Genomic DNA, 15,662 nt, shown 5'->3' with positions numbered 1-15,662 from the left:
CAGATTTCTTCTAAACAATGGATATCTGGAAAACTCATAGGCATCTTAGTCTTACCATGTCTACAACTGCATAGAAAGTTTTCTGTATCCTAAATCAATTCCATTTCCTGCCTCAGTATATGTCACCATTGTCCACACAGTTGAATAAGCTAGAAACCTGAAATTCATTGTTGACTCTTATTTCTATAGATGTAGTTAATTATAATTTATATATATTTTACCTCCCTGATAACTGGATCTTGTTTACTTTTCTATTCCTGTTCAGACCACCTTACTCTGACCTTCATTTCTTGATAGATTACTTCGATGAGATTCTAATTGCTCTTTTTCTTCCATTCACAACCTCTATCCTCATACTAATTTGTTCTCAAAATAGTCCTTTAAAAATGAAAATCAACTGCAGCTATTCTGTTGTTTAAAATCTTTGCTGATTTCCCATTACCTCCATACATATTCTATATTCCTTTGCATGGCCTTCAGCTTCTCCTTATTTCTTAAAGTCCTCTTTTTTTCTCTTCTTACCTTCTACTCTCTAACGTTCATCGTTTTTGGACAAGTTTCTTTCTTTCTCTGGAATCTGAAAGGTATATAATCTTGCTTTTTAGCTAGATAGTGTCTCCTCATTCTTTAGGACTTGTTCATGCTTTACTCCTTCTCTGAAGTCTTCTTTGTCCTTCCTCTGTAGCCGCCCTTTCTGAGTTCCTCTTCATGTACGCTCGTAGCACCTTGTCCATGAATAAAATATGTGCCACATCATTTTATTATTTATGTATTGTCTCTTCTAATAGACCATAAGATACATAAGGAGAAGAACTGTGTCATATTTGTCTTTTGCCCTGAAAGTCTAGCAATTTGGGTTTTATTTATTTATTTTTGTTTTTTGGATTTTTTTTTTCTCCTATGAGCATGGTAGGTTCTCAATAACCTCACTGTTTTATTATTTCTTCTTGGCTAGACTCTTAACAAGTTGGGTCCCTCTTAGGCTTTATTCAAAAGGATTTAATTCAATAACTTTATATTTTCTCTGGAAGTCCCATGATGTCAGGACCCTTAAAGAGTGATACTGAAGAGCCGTGTGTGTGTGTGTGTGTGTGTGTGTGTGCGTGCACACACACACACACAGAGGCACATGTATGGGCTTTATTTTGTGGACATTTTCAAATTTACATTAAAAAACAGTATAATGAACTCCCCATATTCCACTCACTAAACTGCACCTTTTATCAACATTCTGTCATGTTCTTCCATCTATTTTCCAATTATTTTCCAGTTTCTTCTCCTTTACTCTTGCCTTTTTCCCCCACCGGAGAATTGTAAAGCATATTTTGAGCATAATATCAATTTATCTGTAAATAACTTACCTCTAACTGAAAGGGACTTTTAGAGGTTTTATTTTGATTTAGATTACTACCCTGTAAACCATTCTGGCTTTGTCATATCTAAAATATTAGCTATAAAACCTTAATATTATCTAATATGTCATCTATATAGAAGTTTCCTTTGATGTCTCAAAGATATCCTTTTTTACAGTTGGTCAAGTCATGATCCGAACAAGGTTCACCTATTACATTCAGTCATTATGTCTTTTAAGTCTCTTTTTATTCTAAAACAGTTCCCCCTCCCTTTCTGTTTTCATGCCATTGATTTATTGGAGAAACTGTATTATTTGTCCTGGGTTACATTGATTAATTGTTTCCTTAGGAGATGTGAAATGGTGATTCTAGTTCTGTCATTCTTTTTGTATCTAACTGGAATTATTCAATAAAGGAAACCCTGAAATACAGTTCTTTTAGCAATGACAGAATAAATGTTTCACTTATTTTATTTTTTAAATAAAATTTCAGGATAATGAATTGGCGCTGTAGTATCCCCCAAAGGGAGATTTTATTATTATCATTATCAACTTTTAGTTTTTACTAAAAATGTTTATGTTTCAATCCAATGCAGGGATTATTATTTTTAATGATCAATTTATTTCTTTTTTGGCTGCTGAGTCCTTTTGACATATATTTATTCATTTTTTATATTTTGCTTTTTTGCTTTCTTATATAAGATGTTCCAGGCTTATTGTACACATTTTCTGGCTCAGCCTGGAATCAGCCGTCTTCAGTGAGTCCTTGTTCCTTTTAGTAAGAAGTGTTATTTAGAAATTATAACCTGTTCAGTGGACAGCCAAAAAGGAAAAATAGTTTTTATTTATTTATTTTTTATTTTGTTTTTTATTTATTTTTATTATGGTAACATCGATTAATGAAATCCAGCAAGTGTCAGGTGTACAATTCAACAGTAAGGCATATGTATATTGCATTGTGTGTTCACTGCCCATAGTTAGATTTCTTTCTGTCACCACATATCTGACCCCTTTCACCCCATCTAATTTCCCCCTTCCCCCTGCCCCCCACCCTCTGGTAACCACTCGTCTGTTGTCTGTGTCCATGAGAGTTGTTATTTGTTTGTCCTGCTTGTTTGTTGCTTTTAGGTTTATATCCTACATATAAGTGATATCATGTGGTTTTCAACTTTTTCTGTCTGGCTTATTTCACTTAGCATGATTATCTCGAGGTCCATCCATGTTGTTGTAAATGACAGAATTTCATCTCTTTTTATGGCTGAATACTATTCCATTGTGTGTATATATATATATATATATATATATATATATACCACAGCGTCTTTATCCAGTCATCTATTGTAGGGCACTTCAGTTGCTTCCATGTCCTGGCCACTGTGAATAATGCTGCTATGAACTTTGGTGTGCAAATATCTTTTCAGCTATATGTTTTCAAGTCTTTGGGGTAAATACCCAGTAGAGGTATTGCTGGATCATATATAGTTTTTATTTTTAAGAGAAAAATTAATCATGAGCCTATATTGATATTTCTTATTATATGCTTATATATTTTTCTCTTTCACTGAAAAATTTGGTTCCTAATACATGAACAAAATCACTTATTTTATTGTACAATTTACATATGATAGTTCCAAAATAAGATTAGTGAATGCATACTGACATTTCTTTTCAGTTAGTTTTGTCCTTAGAATATATGCCACTGGGAACTTGTAGTCAAAATATTGTGTTTTAAAGTCATTTGCAGTAAGTAAATCTCTACTTGTCCTGGTTGTCCCACTAACTTGATAGATTGGTTTTGTTTGAGAATGTTTTAAATTTAGAGAGATTGTTTTCCATTTTTCTTTATTGTCTGAATTTTGTCTTTTAAGTTATAGAAAAATATGCAATTCCCATATATAACAAGGTATATTCACATAATGTCCTCACATATTAATTCCCTTTTTCTTCTCTTCCCATAGTTTGATTTTCAATATAATAGCTATTAGCCACATGTATATATTTAGATTAACTTAGATTAATTACAAATAAATAAGGTTAGAAATTCATTTTAAGTACGATTCATATTTTAAGATTTCAAGCGCCCACTAAGCCACATGTGGTAATGGCTATCACACTGGACAGCACACAGAGAGGACATTCCCATTATTGCAGAAAGTTCTATTCTACCACACTACTTTGTAGCTGACCATTTTTATTAGTTTTATGTTTATCCTACGTCCCCAGATTTTTTAAGCAAAAGGCAGTTTACTATAAACACTGTTCTGTCCTTTGCTTTTCTTTTAATTCTGTCTTTGAGATGATTCCATAGCATATAGAGCTTGTCCTCATCCTTTTTAATAATCGTATAGTACTCTATTATATGGATGGGGTATAGTTTATTCATCCATTCATCTATGGTGGACATTTGCTTTCTTTACGTCTTATATATTTTTCTCTCCTATTTTAAATAAAACTAATTAGGGACTAATTACATCTGTAAAAATCTTTTCACAGCAGTACCTTCATTAGTTTTTAAGACCTTACAGCCATCTTAGAATTCTGCCTACCACAGTATCTCTGAGCTAGATTTCTAGAAGTGGAATAACTGTGTCGAGATAAATTCACATGTAATTTTGGTATATATTGCTAAATTTTCACCCACAGGGAATAATCCTTCTGCATTCTCCTGAATAAAATATGATAGTGCTTGTTTTCTGGCAGACTCATTAAGAAGATTATATGTGGTCAGAGGTCTACATATTTGTCAGACGGGAGAGAAGTGTTGATTTATATTTTCCTCATGATGAACCAAAAACCTTTTCATATTTCACCATTGGCATTTCTTCCTCTCTTTATGGTCTTTCAGTTCATTTTTGCTATTTTTCTATTCATGCTACTTTTTTTCTCCCCAATTTGAGGAAATTCTTTATATTTTAGGGATATTTGGCCTTAAGTTTTCATAGCTTTGTATCAGGTATCTACCAGAACTCTAGGCCCTGTGAACAACTCTTTGGTTGTACTTTAGTATATTAAAGGTGAATGATGCAAATATTCTTTCCCTCTAACAGATACAATTTTCAATTGCTTTTCAGTTTCTGTCACTTAACTTTGAGTTACATAAGTGGTGTATTAGGTAAGATCCTTTTCATTATTGGAGAATTCAATTTGAGTTAGTTTAGGAAGAAGAAGGAATCTATTGACTTTCATAACCAAATTGTAGGAAAATCAAGGACAAGTGGAAATAGAACTTTGAAATGCAGTCAGGTCCACATCTGTCTGTCTGTCTCTGATGGTCCCCCGCTTTATCAAACTTGTACCCTTTCCTATTATTACTATCTTGGCTTTATTGTAAGGCATATACATAGTTTACTTAAGTGTTTGTATTCTGAAGCCAGACTGACTGGGTTAGAGTCTGGTTCTGCCTCTTAAAAGCTGTGAGACTTTAGACAAGTTAGATCTTAGTTTTCTTCTCTATTAAAAGAGGGTAATAACATTCCTATCTCAGGACAATTAAATATGACAATTAAATGACCCGAGTTAAATATAAAAGTTTAAACCACTGCCTGGCAGATAGATGCTATATAACTTTTTGCTATAATTATCATTAGTATGTTCTTCTCGGATGGCATTCTCTAGGAGAGGATACTGGACTACCTGTTACTCCATACTGATGTCTTCACCATCTCCCCTGTATTAGTTTTCTAGGGCTTCCATAACAAATTACTATAAACTACATAGCTTAAAACAACAGAAATTTATTCTCTCACAGTTATGGATGCCAGGAGTCTGAAATCAAGGTGTCAGCAGGGCCCCATTCCCTCCGAAGTCTCCAGGGAGAATCCTTCCTTGCCTCTTCCGACTTTTAGTGGTTCCAGGAATTTCATGGCTCGTTGCTGCACAACTCTCCTTCTGCATCCATTTCACAAGGCCTTCTCCTCTGTCTTAAATCTCTTTTTGTCTTTCTCTTATAAGGACACTACACTTGTCATTTGATTTGGGGCCCACTAGGATAACCCAGGATCATCTTACCTCGAGATCCTTAATTTAATTTCCTCTGCAAAGACCCTTTTCCTAAATAGTGTAACAAACATAGGTTCTGTGAATTAGGATATAGATATCTCCTTCTTTTGGGAGGGGGGTGTCTTTTTTGGGGTTGGGGTGGGGACAGTGTCACAATTTAATTCACTGTACCACCAGACAGGAGAGTGACGTTTTCTTCTACCTCCTTGCTGTAGACGGAATGTCTGTATGCCTCTAAAATTCTTACGTTGAAATCTAATTCCTAGTGTGATGATATTTGGAGGTGGGGCCTTAAGGAGGTGATTAGTGCCTTATAAAAAGACCCCGGAGGAATCCCTTGCCCTTTCTATATACATGAAAGGACTGTCTGTGAACCAGAAAGCAGGCCCTTAATAGACACAGAATCTTCTGGCACCTAGATCTTGGACTTCCCAACCTCCAGAACTGTGAGAATTAAAATTCTTGTTGTTTATAAGACATTCAGTCTATGATATTCTGCTATAGCAGACCCTCCTTAACAGACTGAGTTTTGTTTATAGACATTCATGGGCTAATCAGTCACAAGCCACTCCTAGTAATGCAAGTGCTGAAATACTAGCATTGTGATAGATCTTTACTGGGCCCTTTCTTAAATAAAAAGGGTCAGCATAAACAAGGCATCAAGGCAATTGAGTACAGGGTAGGCACTCAAACATGTATCTATTTATATAGAATAGATATTCTTGTTTGTTTTTTCTAATCTCTCTCTCATCCTGACCTACTAGATTATTGAACATATTCTCAAGCTGGATAATGTCCTTTAAAAAGACAGAGTTTTAAACTACAATTTGTGAGTCCCAAACCTTTCTTACTCTGGCTTGTTGCTGGGAAGCTGTTGATTTAGGAAACTGATTGCCTTACTCACATGTGTTTCAGTGCTTAGAAACTGAAGTTCTCCATAAGACAGGTTTCCCAGGAGTTTTGTTTTCCTCCCTAAGTGATGATCCATCAATGTAATCCTCTTGAAGAAGAAATTATTTACTGTAATGTTTGTTCTCTGAAAATGCATTATCATTGATATATGGCTGCAATCTACCCTTCCATTAGCTTGTGGTAATACATTCTCTTTTTTATTCTTACAATATCTAGTACTAGATTCAGAGCTAGAACTTTTGAGTCACAAGGTATTATTTGCTATCAAATAGTAAGAGCTTAGTATTCAGATAGCTGTTCCAATTTCAGTCACTTATACTAGTGCCCTCCAAATGAAGAGAAATCTAGAGCAATCCTTTCAGAGAACTAATTGGCAATCTCTTTCTTCTCAGGTAAGAGCAGGCTAGTAATACATAAGTATTTCTAGATCAATCTGTGAAGATTTACTATGGTAAAAAGTGATAATAGATCGTTTCTTAAAAATCACAATATTAAATAGTAAAAATATGTACCTATTTGAAGAAGAACTACATAGCAAACAAGTCTCTCCATATATCTACTGCAAAGACTGCTTATTTAATAGTATCCAGGTGTCTGGGCCAGTCAAAGAGAGCTCCGTGTCTCTGTCACCATAGCTGAATCAGGACTGTCAGAGTGGAGAAATTAGTAGAGAGAGGGAGAAAGCAAGGGGGCTGTTAATGAGAAATGAATATAAGGCTGAGAATATGAATGAGTTGCTTAGCTCATATTCTATTGTAATGAAACAAGGAGAGCCCAGCTAAGCAGCAGACAGCAGTGGCAGATTATTTTAAGATAGCAGTCTTTTTATTCTCAATTGTTAGCCGGTTTATTTAACATTTCCTGATTGTAAATTATTTACATATTTTTACAAGATATCTGTAGGATGGTAAATACATTCCTAAGTGTTAGTATAATTTTTTACTAAGTAAGTTTACACATAATCTAGTTTTTACTATATTTTGATTAGTATTTTTCAAATGTGATTTTGATATATCCATTATATCATCCTCCTTACAAACTCATTCTCCTGCCTCTTACTTATTTGATGATGTGATATTTGTTTTATCATCCACATAGATCTCAATAAATATTATGTGACTTTACACCCTAGTGAAACCTTTCTTCTTTTGCCCTGTTGATCACAGAAATATCTTGAATTTAAATTCACTGGAGGGTAGCAAGTTTCTTGGTCAGGAAATGAGCAATATGAGAGACAAGTGTTGTGAATAAATTTCTTAGGCCTGAACCCAAAGATATACACAAAAGAAAGGCTTACACAGTGCTCACAATTGCTTGATAGGCCTAAATTGTCACTGCTTGGGACAATTGGTGGTACCTAGGTCATCAGATTCTCTCTGTACTTGTATAAGTGATGTTTATACCTGGTTACTCATTGCAACATCTTGGAGAGCTTTTAAAAGGACTTTAATGCCAGAATCATACCCTACCACAGATAGTGACAAAATTGTTCCAGGATAGAGGCTGGACATACCTACCTACTTACCTACCTACCTACCTACTTACCTACCTACCTACATAACACTTTATCTGTCTGTCTGTCTGTCTGTCTGTCTAATAATCTATCTAATCATCTATCTAATCTATTTTTTCACTCATCTATAAGTTTTCTAGGTGATTCCAGTGTTCAACCAGGGTTGGAAACCACTGATTTACATGAACAGAGAATATCTATTAACAAAGTCTCAAATAGTTACTAGATAAAACTATTCAAATCTGTTCATGCTTCATACTTGTATATTTCATATTTGTTTTTCAAAGTAGTTTACATTTTTAGCTGTTTAATCACTACTTAACTGGCTGCATAAGCTATTCACACGATATCAGAATAGGGTATAAATTAGTCATACTCCACTTTGGCTGAACATTTGATAATTCATTTCGGGAACTTTCACAAAATTTAATGCCCAGGCCACATTTATAGACCAGTTAATTCACAATCTCTAGGGATAAGACTCAGGCATTGATAATTCTTTTTTTTTTTTAAAAAAAAACACCTCCCTAGGTGATTGAAGTATAAAGCCAAGTTTGAGCACCACAATCCAAATATTTGTTGATTTGGTTTTCTTTAAATGGTTTCGGCCAAGCACGATCTCACTCTAAATCTTTTCTTTTTCAGAATGTTATTGATAGACTTATAATTTTGAATTCTGAAGCTAAGATTCGTTCTCTATTCAATTATGAACAATCACACATCTTTGGTCTAAGGTAAGGTGCTAAATATTTCTTGAGATATGTTTTTGATATTACAAAATCATACAAAAAAGGGTATGTTATATACACTTTCAAAAAATTAAATAAGCTAATTTTTAAAGCATGTTTAAAGGTAATTTGTCTTTCTGTAATGTTACAAGCAAAGTAAATTATAGCCATTACATTATGGCCTTTGTCTACATTTTGGTTCTGTATTAACTACAGTGTGTTCTACTTTTGTTTGATTTACTAGAGGCATTTTGCAGACTATTCAGTTTACTCAGGAGTCAACTGGGGCTTCCCTGGGTTGGTATTTAATTGGACTCCTGCTCTAATCTTGAAAGAAGCCTAGAAATGGATGGTTTTTCTTGAGGCCCAAATTTTGCTCTTTGGTATTAATCATAGTCTTTCACTTTAGTTTCCGAAGGTTTATATCTTTCTGGTTGAGTATATTTCTTAGTGTTTTATTTAGCATGTTCAAATGGCCAGGGGCTAGCGGTAGTGGGGGGAGTAGAGGTGTTTGAGCTACAGAGACTTATAAAACTCTTAATTTTTTGGTCATATTTAGACATGTAACTTGCTTCCCTATCTATAAATTACTACCTTTATAAGAAGCGGAATTAAAGAAATTTTCCTAGGTTTGTGATTTTTTTCCTTTCTACTAGCAAAGTAACGTTTTTGGACATGAGGGAGAAGGGTCAGTGAGAATGCTTTACCTAAGAAATAAAGCAATTACATTTCTAAAATTAGAATTCTTAGATGATAGTATATATTATAAATCTTATACTCAAACTTTTAGAAAATTATTGATAGCTGAGCTTTATTTAACCATTCATTAATACTTCAAAGAAGGTAGAAAAAAGCTGCAGCTATTATAGTTCTTTGGATATTGTATCATTTATCTCTAAATACATTTCACATTAAATTTTAACTTTCCATGTATAGCATCAGATACATCATATAGTAAGCAGTGATGAGAGATAACAAGGAAAAATCCATTCAGTAGAACCTCCTTTTGCATAGCAAGTATTTTTCTGAGTTTTATAGTTATAGAACATCGATTTGGCTTCTTGCTATTGATATATTGAATGGATTTCTTTTTTTATGTTTGTTTTTTTGACAGAATAGTATTTTTCTTTATTGTTTTTCTGGCAAAAAAATTAACAATAGAATTTTAGTCATGCAAAAAGCAATCTAAGAAGTAAAATGCTCCTGAGAATAAAATACATTAATTTTCAGAGTGTACTTTCTTATAATGTCCAAATGGAGTTGTTCTATCCTACACTAGAAAATTTGCCATTCCATTGTCAATACATGCAATAGACTCATGCACTATAGTAGTTAGCAACATGATGGACTCTGGAGTCAGACTACCTGCTATTTACTCATTGTGTGAGGTGAGATCTCAGTTACTCATCTGTAAAATGGAGGATATAATTATATTATTTTTCTGAGTTATTGTGAGAATTACATAGGAAAAATAAAAAGGGCTTATAACAGTACCTGTCACACAGCAAGCACTATAAAAATGACCATAATGAATATAATAATAGTACTTCAGGTGTTGATTTTTATCAATTTTATTCTATTTTTATGTTTTACTAGGAAATAAATTTTGTCTTCATTTTTTTAGTATTCCAGTAGTCTTCTACATGCTGCCAAATAGTTTGCTATGTTTACAACATCAGAATTCAGACAAAGAAAATGACAAAATCACTTTCTGAGGAAGTTTGTATTTTATGTGCCTTGTGACAAGTTTTTCATTGACAAGAAATTTATTTCATTGTATTTTAAATTTCATTCTCATAACAACATTTAATTCGGTTGTATTTTAAATCATACTTAAAGTTATTTACTTTTATTTAATTTTTTTTACTCATTTTCATCCAGCATTGGTCACTGAGGTCCAGTGATGTGATAATTTAGATCATAGCTTTGTATTATATAAATGTTGTGTTTCCATGTGTTTTAGATTCTTACCTGCATTTTTCCCTCCTATAGTGTTTTTATTGGTTTCTAATTGTACCTTCATCATACCACGCCCTTCAGTAGATCATCCCATTAATGTCTATGACTTCTAATTTAGCATTGCTTATTTCATTCTCTTTATTTTCTTCTCCTGCTTCAAAAATTTATAAATAGCATAAGTTCAACACAACTCCTTTAGGTTTACCACAGCGCTTAGATGACTCTATATATGGGACTTAGTGAAATGTAGATTTTAACTTTTCAACAGCATCACATTCTATCTGATATTCTGAATTTTTATTTGCCAAGATTGTCTTATAAACCTTATATTGTAAATGACTAATATACGAGGAGATTGTACTTCCAACCTGTCCTTTTCTACTGTTGGTATCAGCGTGCAGACTGATATGCTTTCATATGTCCCATCTTACATTGAAACAGAACAAAATGCATGCAAAAAGAAACTTTCTTTGACTTCACATCTCCTCCAGCCACTGTCCTGTTTCTCTGCCTCTCACCCGTTAGCAAAGTGATCTATACACACTGTCCCTACTTGCTCATGTCTGTTTACTACTCAACCCACTTAGATTTGACATTGACATTTGACTATAAGTCTGTCAGAAGTGGATATCTTGCTCATCTCCAGGTTACTGATAACTTCTATAATGATGAATCTACTGGACTCTTCTTCTCTTTTTAATTCTCATTTTACTATAATTATCAGTAGCATTTGATATAGTGGCCCGTTTCTTTTACGTGGAAGTTCTCTTTGCCTCTGTGACACCACACACTTCTATGGCTGCTGTTTCTTCTCCTTTGTATTCTTAAGCAAACTCTGAATGTTGGACTACTCAGAACTTGTCCATGGGTCCACTTTCTGTCTATACTGTAGTCCTCCCTTATCCACAGGGGATACATTCTAAGACCCCCCAGTGGATGCCTGAAACTAGATGGTACTTAACTTTGTATATACTATGTTTTTTCCTACATGTACATATACTTTACGGCTTATTTTTGGCATGTCCAAATTGCTAACATAACTACTCAGACACTTTGGGGCCATTATTAAGTAAAATAAGAGTTACTTGAACACAAACACTGAACTACCACAGCAGTCAGTCTGATAACCAAGGTGGCTACTGAGTGACTAACATGTGGGTAGCATTATACAGTGTGGATACACTGGACAAAGGGATGATTGATGAGCTGGGCCAGACGGAGTGAGATTTCATCATGCTACTCAGAACAGCATGCAGTTTGAAAGGTATGATGTGTTTATTTCTAGAATTTCCCATTTATTATTTTCAGACCACAGCTGACTACAGGTAACTGAAACAACAGAAAGGAAAACCACAGATAAGGGGGTACTACAGTACACTCTACCTCTAGTTTATCCACTTACACCTTTGCTTTTAAGTATCATCTGTATGTCAGTGGATGCCCCAATTTATATGCCTACCCTCAAACATTATTCTCCCTCCCGACATCTTAATTCACACATTTCTCCGACATCACAAACTTAACATGTCTAAAACTGATCTCTTGGATCTCCTCCCACAAAAGCAAAACAAAATAAATCATTAAGTGGCCCAACCATCTATTCTATTGCTTAATCCTAAAAGTCATCTTAACTCTTTCTTTTGCTTTTCAAACAATTTATTATATATTAACCAATGCAGAAAATTAATTATAATTAAGTGAAATTCTTCCTAATTCTGAAAATGACATTATTAACATTAAGGAAAATCATTCTAGACATCTTTCTATGTATATAAAGGCAGAATAGATATATAGAAATAAAGTCTTTCATAAAAATTTAATCATGGTATGGTTTTCATTTTAAATTCTAACTGAACTTTAAAGAAAAGAGAAGAAACCCTAGTGACATAGAAGGAATTGCTGAATTTTAAATAACTGCTTTTTCACTCCAGGCATGGTTATTTCCCCAGAGATTCCCCTAAGATTAAGAAAATATGTAAAACATTTCAAGTGGTTTGAGCATTATAGTTCACTTTTAGACAGTATTGATTGACTCTCTGCTATGAAAGATGAGGCCATTAACACTCTCGCTGGATTCCCACCTTTTCTGTCTCCACCTGTGTTAGAAGGATGTTCTCCTTCCGTTTCTTAACCTGCCTTCATGAGTCAGAGACCCTATTATTTTCCTTTTTACCCAGGAGGGAAGATTATACTGATCTGAGTTTCTCAGTGTAGTGACGTAGATATGCAGTACTTATTATATATGACCGCAGAATAAGCCAATTATTCAGCCAATTTTTATTGAGCATTTGTTATGCCCTGTGCTAGATATGAGGGATGTGATGATGAGTAAGATGTGGTACTCATTCCCTTTAACCTTACTACCTTTCTGCTATCATGAGATCTTAGGAAAATCCTCAGATTCTCATCAGTATCTTGCACCGATTTTTTAAATTCAAATGCAGCTTAAAAATTGTGACCTTTTATTTAAAAAATGTATTTTAGGGATATCTGTGTTTCTTCACAGAAGATTTAATTCACTTATTGCAATAAGGTAAGAAAAGATCTAATAATGATGGTAGAATTTCTGTGAAAATTATTTGTCTAGAGATTATGCTTATTTATAGCATGAAATATAGAGAGAAGGACTTAGCCTTCTTCAGTGCCCGAAAGGAGGAGAGAAAGCCATCTTTAGATGTCATCAATAAACCTGACTCAATGGAGGCAATCGATTTGACTGAATATCACCACAGATATTCAAATGCTTTCACAGAGTTACTAAAGAAGGCTGGATTCCCCCTACCCATCCACCCCTACCCTTAAATAGTTATCTGTCTTGCTTCTAAAAGCTTTGTTATAGGCAAACACTCTTTAGTGTTTTCACTACCTTTAAATTGGCAAGGCCATATCCCCTGGGGTGAAGACAATTTTGGCTTCTGGAAATCATAAGACTGTAATAGTGTGGGTAATATTTGCACTTTGCTTAGCATTCATTACATGAAGTAGGAAATAAAGGAACAGCTAAGTAAGGTCTTTGACTACTGTCTGTCTTTTGGTATACAGAAACTTCTCTTATTTTGATAAAAGTAACTTAAGGCCTAACCTAAGAAGGTTTGTGTCTGGGATAAGTAGAGTTGATCTATTTCTAACTGCATCCTGAGAGAGACACATACACACAAACACTTCTGAAATGTCTATGTAACTGTTGCTACCTTTACATTAATTTAGTTTAATTTATTTTTTAATACTTTATCTCTGTACATAAAAAAAAAAAGTCCCATTAAAACTTTTATTTAGTTTACCTATGAATTTGGACTCACCTTGCATAATCATTGACTTCCTTAAGAATACTTTCTGATCTAATCAGCTAGCTTTATATGTGAGGTAGGCAGAAGATTCCTTTTTTATAACTTTGGGAAATTTGGATTGGAGCCAACAAAAATTAAATTTCACAATTTGTTGCTTATAAACCTAATAATGTGTAAATTTTGAGACATGTTTTTCTGATCATTTTTCTAGATCAGTGGATATAAAATAATCTGCACACTTCTATTCATTTTGTAAACCTAGCCTTAATGTTATGGTTAGGCTAGAAAAATAACTTACTCAAGTGACTTTTCTTTCTATGTTTACTCTAGTTTATACAAATATGCTTTATAATTAATGAGCCATTAAGATCTGTTTATTAGATGATTACATAATTGAGTAGTAAATGGCATTGTTATTAAAGCTTACAAGAATCTTTATGTGTAATAATTAAAGTATGCATTCTTTTATTAGAATTCTGAATTTGTTCGTTGAATACATGTTTATACTTCTTATGGGTATAATGATATTCTTTTTCCCATTACCTACCCTACTATAGCATTTAAGCTTTTTATGAAATATTGAAAATATACATATTACATAAAATATAAACATATACTTAAAAAATTGTTGTACAATAAATATTCACATAATCCCAATCAAGTAAACAGAGAGAACTAGCACCATGCATTTGTTTGATCATGACTCTCTCCCTTATTCCCAGTGGTAACCACAATTTTGACTTTTATGGTATTTACTTTGTATGTTTATGATTTACTTTATGTTTTTACTACCTAGTTATGTATTCCTAAACAATATATTTTAATTTTGCCATTTTTTGAACTTTATATACCATTGACATATATTCTGTCATGTCTGACCTTTTCTGTGTAGTAGTATGATTTTGAAGATTAGTGTGGCATATATCTCAGTTAATTTATTTTCATTGCAATTTCATATTCCATGGTATAAATATACCATGTTTTGTTTATATAGTATGCTTCTTGTGGACATTTGAGTTATTTCCAGTTTTCCAGTTTTGGCTATTATAAACTAGTCTAGAACACATAGAACATTAGCTATAAATCTCTTTATATACATACATACATAATTCTTTATTGTGTTACAAAATAAGTATCTGAATAAACAAATATATGTTTCTGCACTTCCCATTCTGTTCAGTTGTATTTTGGTTTATCCTTGTGCAAATATCACATCATTGTAATTACTATAGCTTTGTAATAATTTATAATAAATGATAGAGCAGTTTTTTCCACTGTTCTTTTTCAAAAATATCTTGGCTACTTTTAGTCCTTTTCTTTCCATATAAATTTTACAATCAGCTTGTCACACAAACTAACCCACTGGAATTTTGATTATCATGGGATTGAATCTATAGAACAATAGCGAGTGAATTGACATTGTTATAATACTGAATTTTCCAATCTGTGAACATGGTATATGTCTCTATTTAATTTGTGTTCTTTAATTACTCTAATTAAAATGTTATTTTTTTCCATAGAGGTCATACATCTTTTCTGAATTTAATATTTATAGCCCTAGTGTACACTATAGTATGTGGCAGTATCACTCAGTGGTTAAGAGCATGGATTCTGAAACCATATTGCCAGAGTTATTTTAGGCAAGATTCTCAATCCTTTCATCCATTTTGTCATATGTGATAGTAACTGTACCTTCCTCACAGAATTATTGTGAGACTAAATATGTTACACCTGTCCCAAATTTAGAGCATGGTAAAAACCTCATAAATAGAGGTAAATGTCTATGAGATTATATGATACACAAAATATTCATTTCATTATTCTCTTTAAAAAAAATTTAGGGACGTGGCTCCATAGTGGAGCGGTTAGCACATCTGCTTTACACGCAGAAGGTCCTGGGTTTGTGCCCCAGT

General features: G+C 33.4%; 1 protein-coding gene across 3 annotated transcripts in view; it reads left to right on the top strand.

The window, feature by feature from the left end:
• TBC1D32 (TBC1 domain family member 32) overlaps positions 1–15,662 on the top strand; it is a 167,799-nt gene that overhangs the window by 83,433 nt on the left and 68,704 nt on the right. For all 3 annotated transcript variants that reach the window (XM_039871447.1, XM_039871455.1, XM_039871465.1), the window contains exon 23: positions 8,421–8,509. In XM_039871447.1, coding sequence (XP_039727381.1) covers positions 8,421–8,509 — 89 coding nt within the window. The remainder of the gene's footprint in view (positions 1–8,420; positions 8,510–15,662) is intronic.

This window comes from Pteropus medius, unplaced genomic scaffold (assembly GCF_902729225.1).
Source record: "Pteropus medius unplaced genomic scaffold, Ma_sr-lr_union100, whole genome shotgun sequence".
Lineage (NCBI taxonomy): Eukaryota > Metazoa > Chordata > Mammalia > Chiroptera > Pteropodidae > Pteropus > Pteropus medius.
The sequence above is the reverse complement of the archived record's forward strand: the minus strand, read 5'-3'. Positions and strand labels throughout refer to the sequence as shown.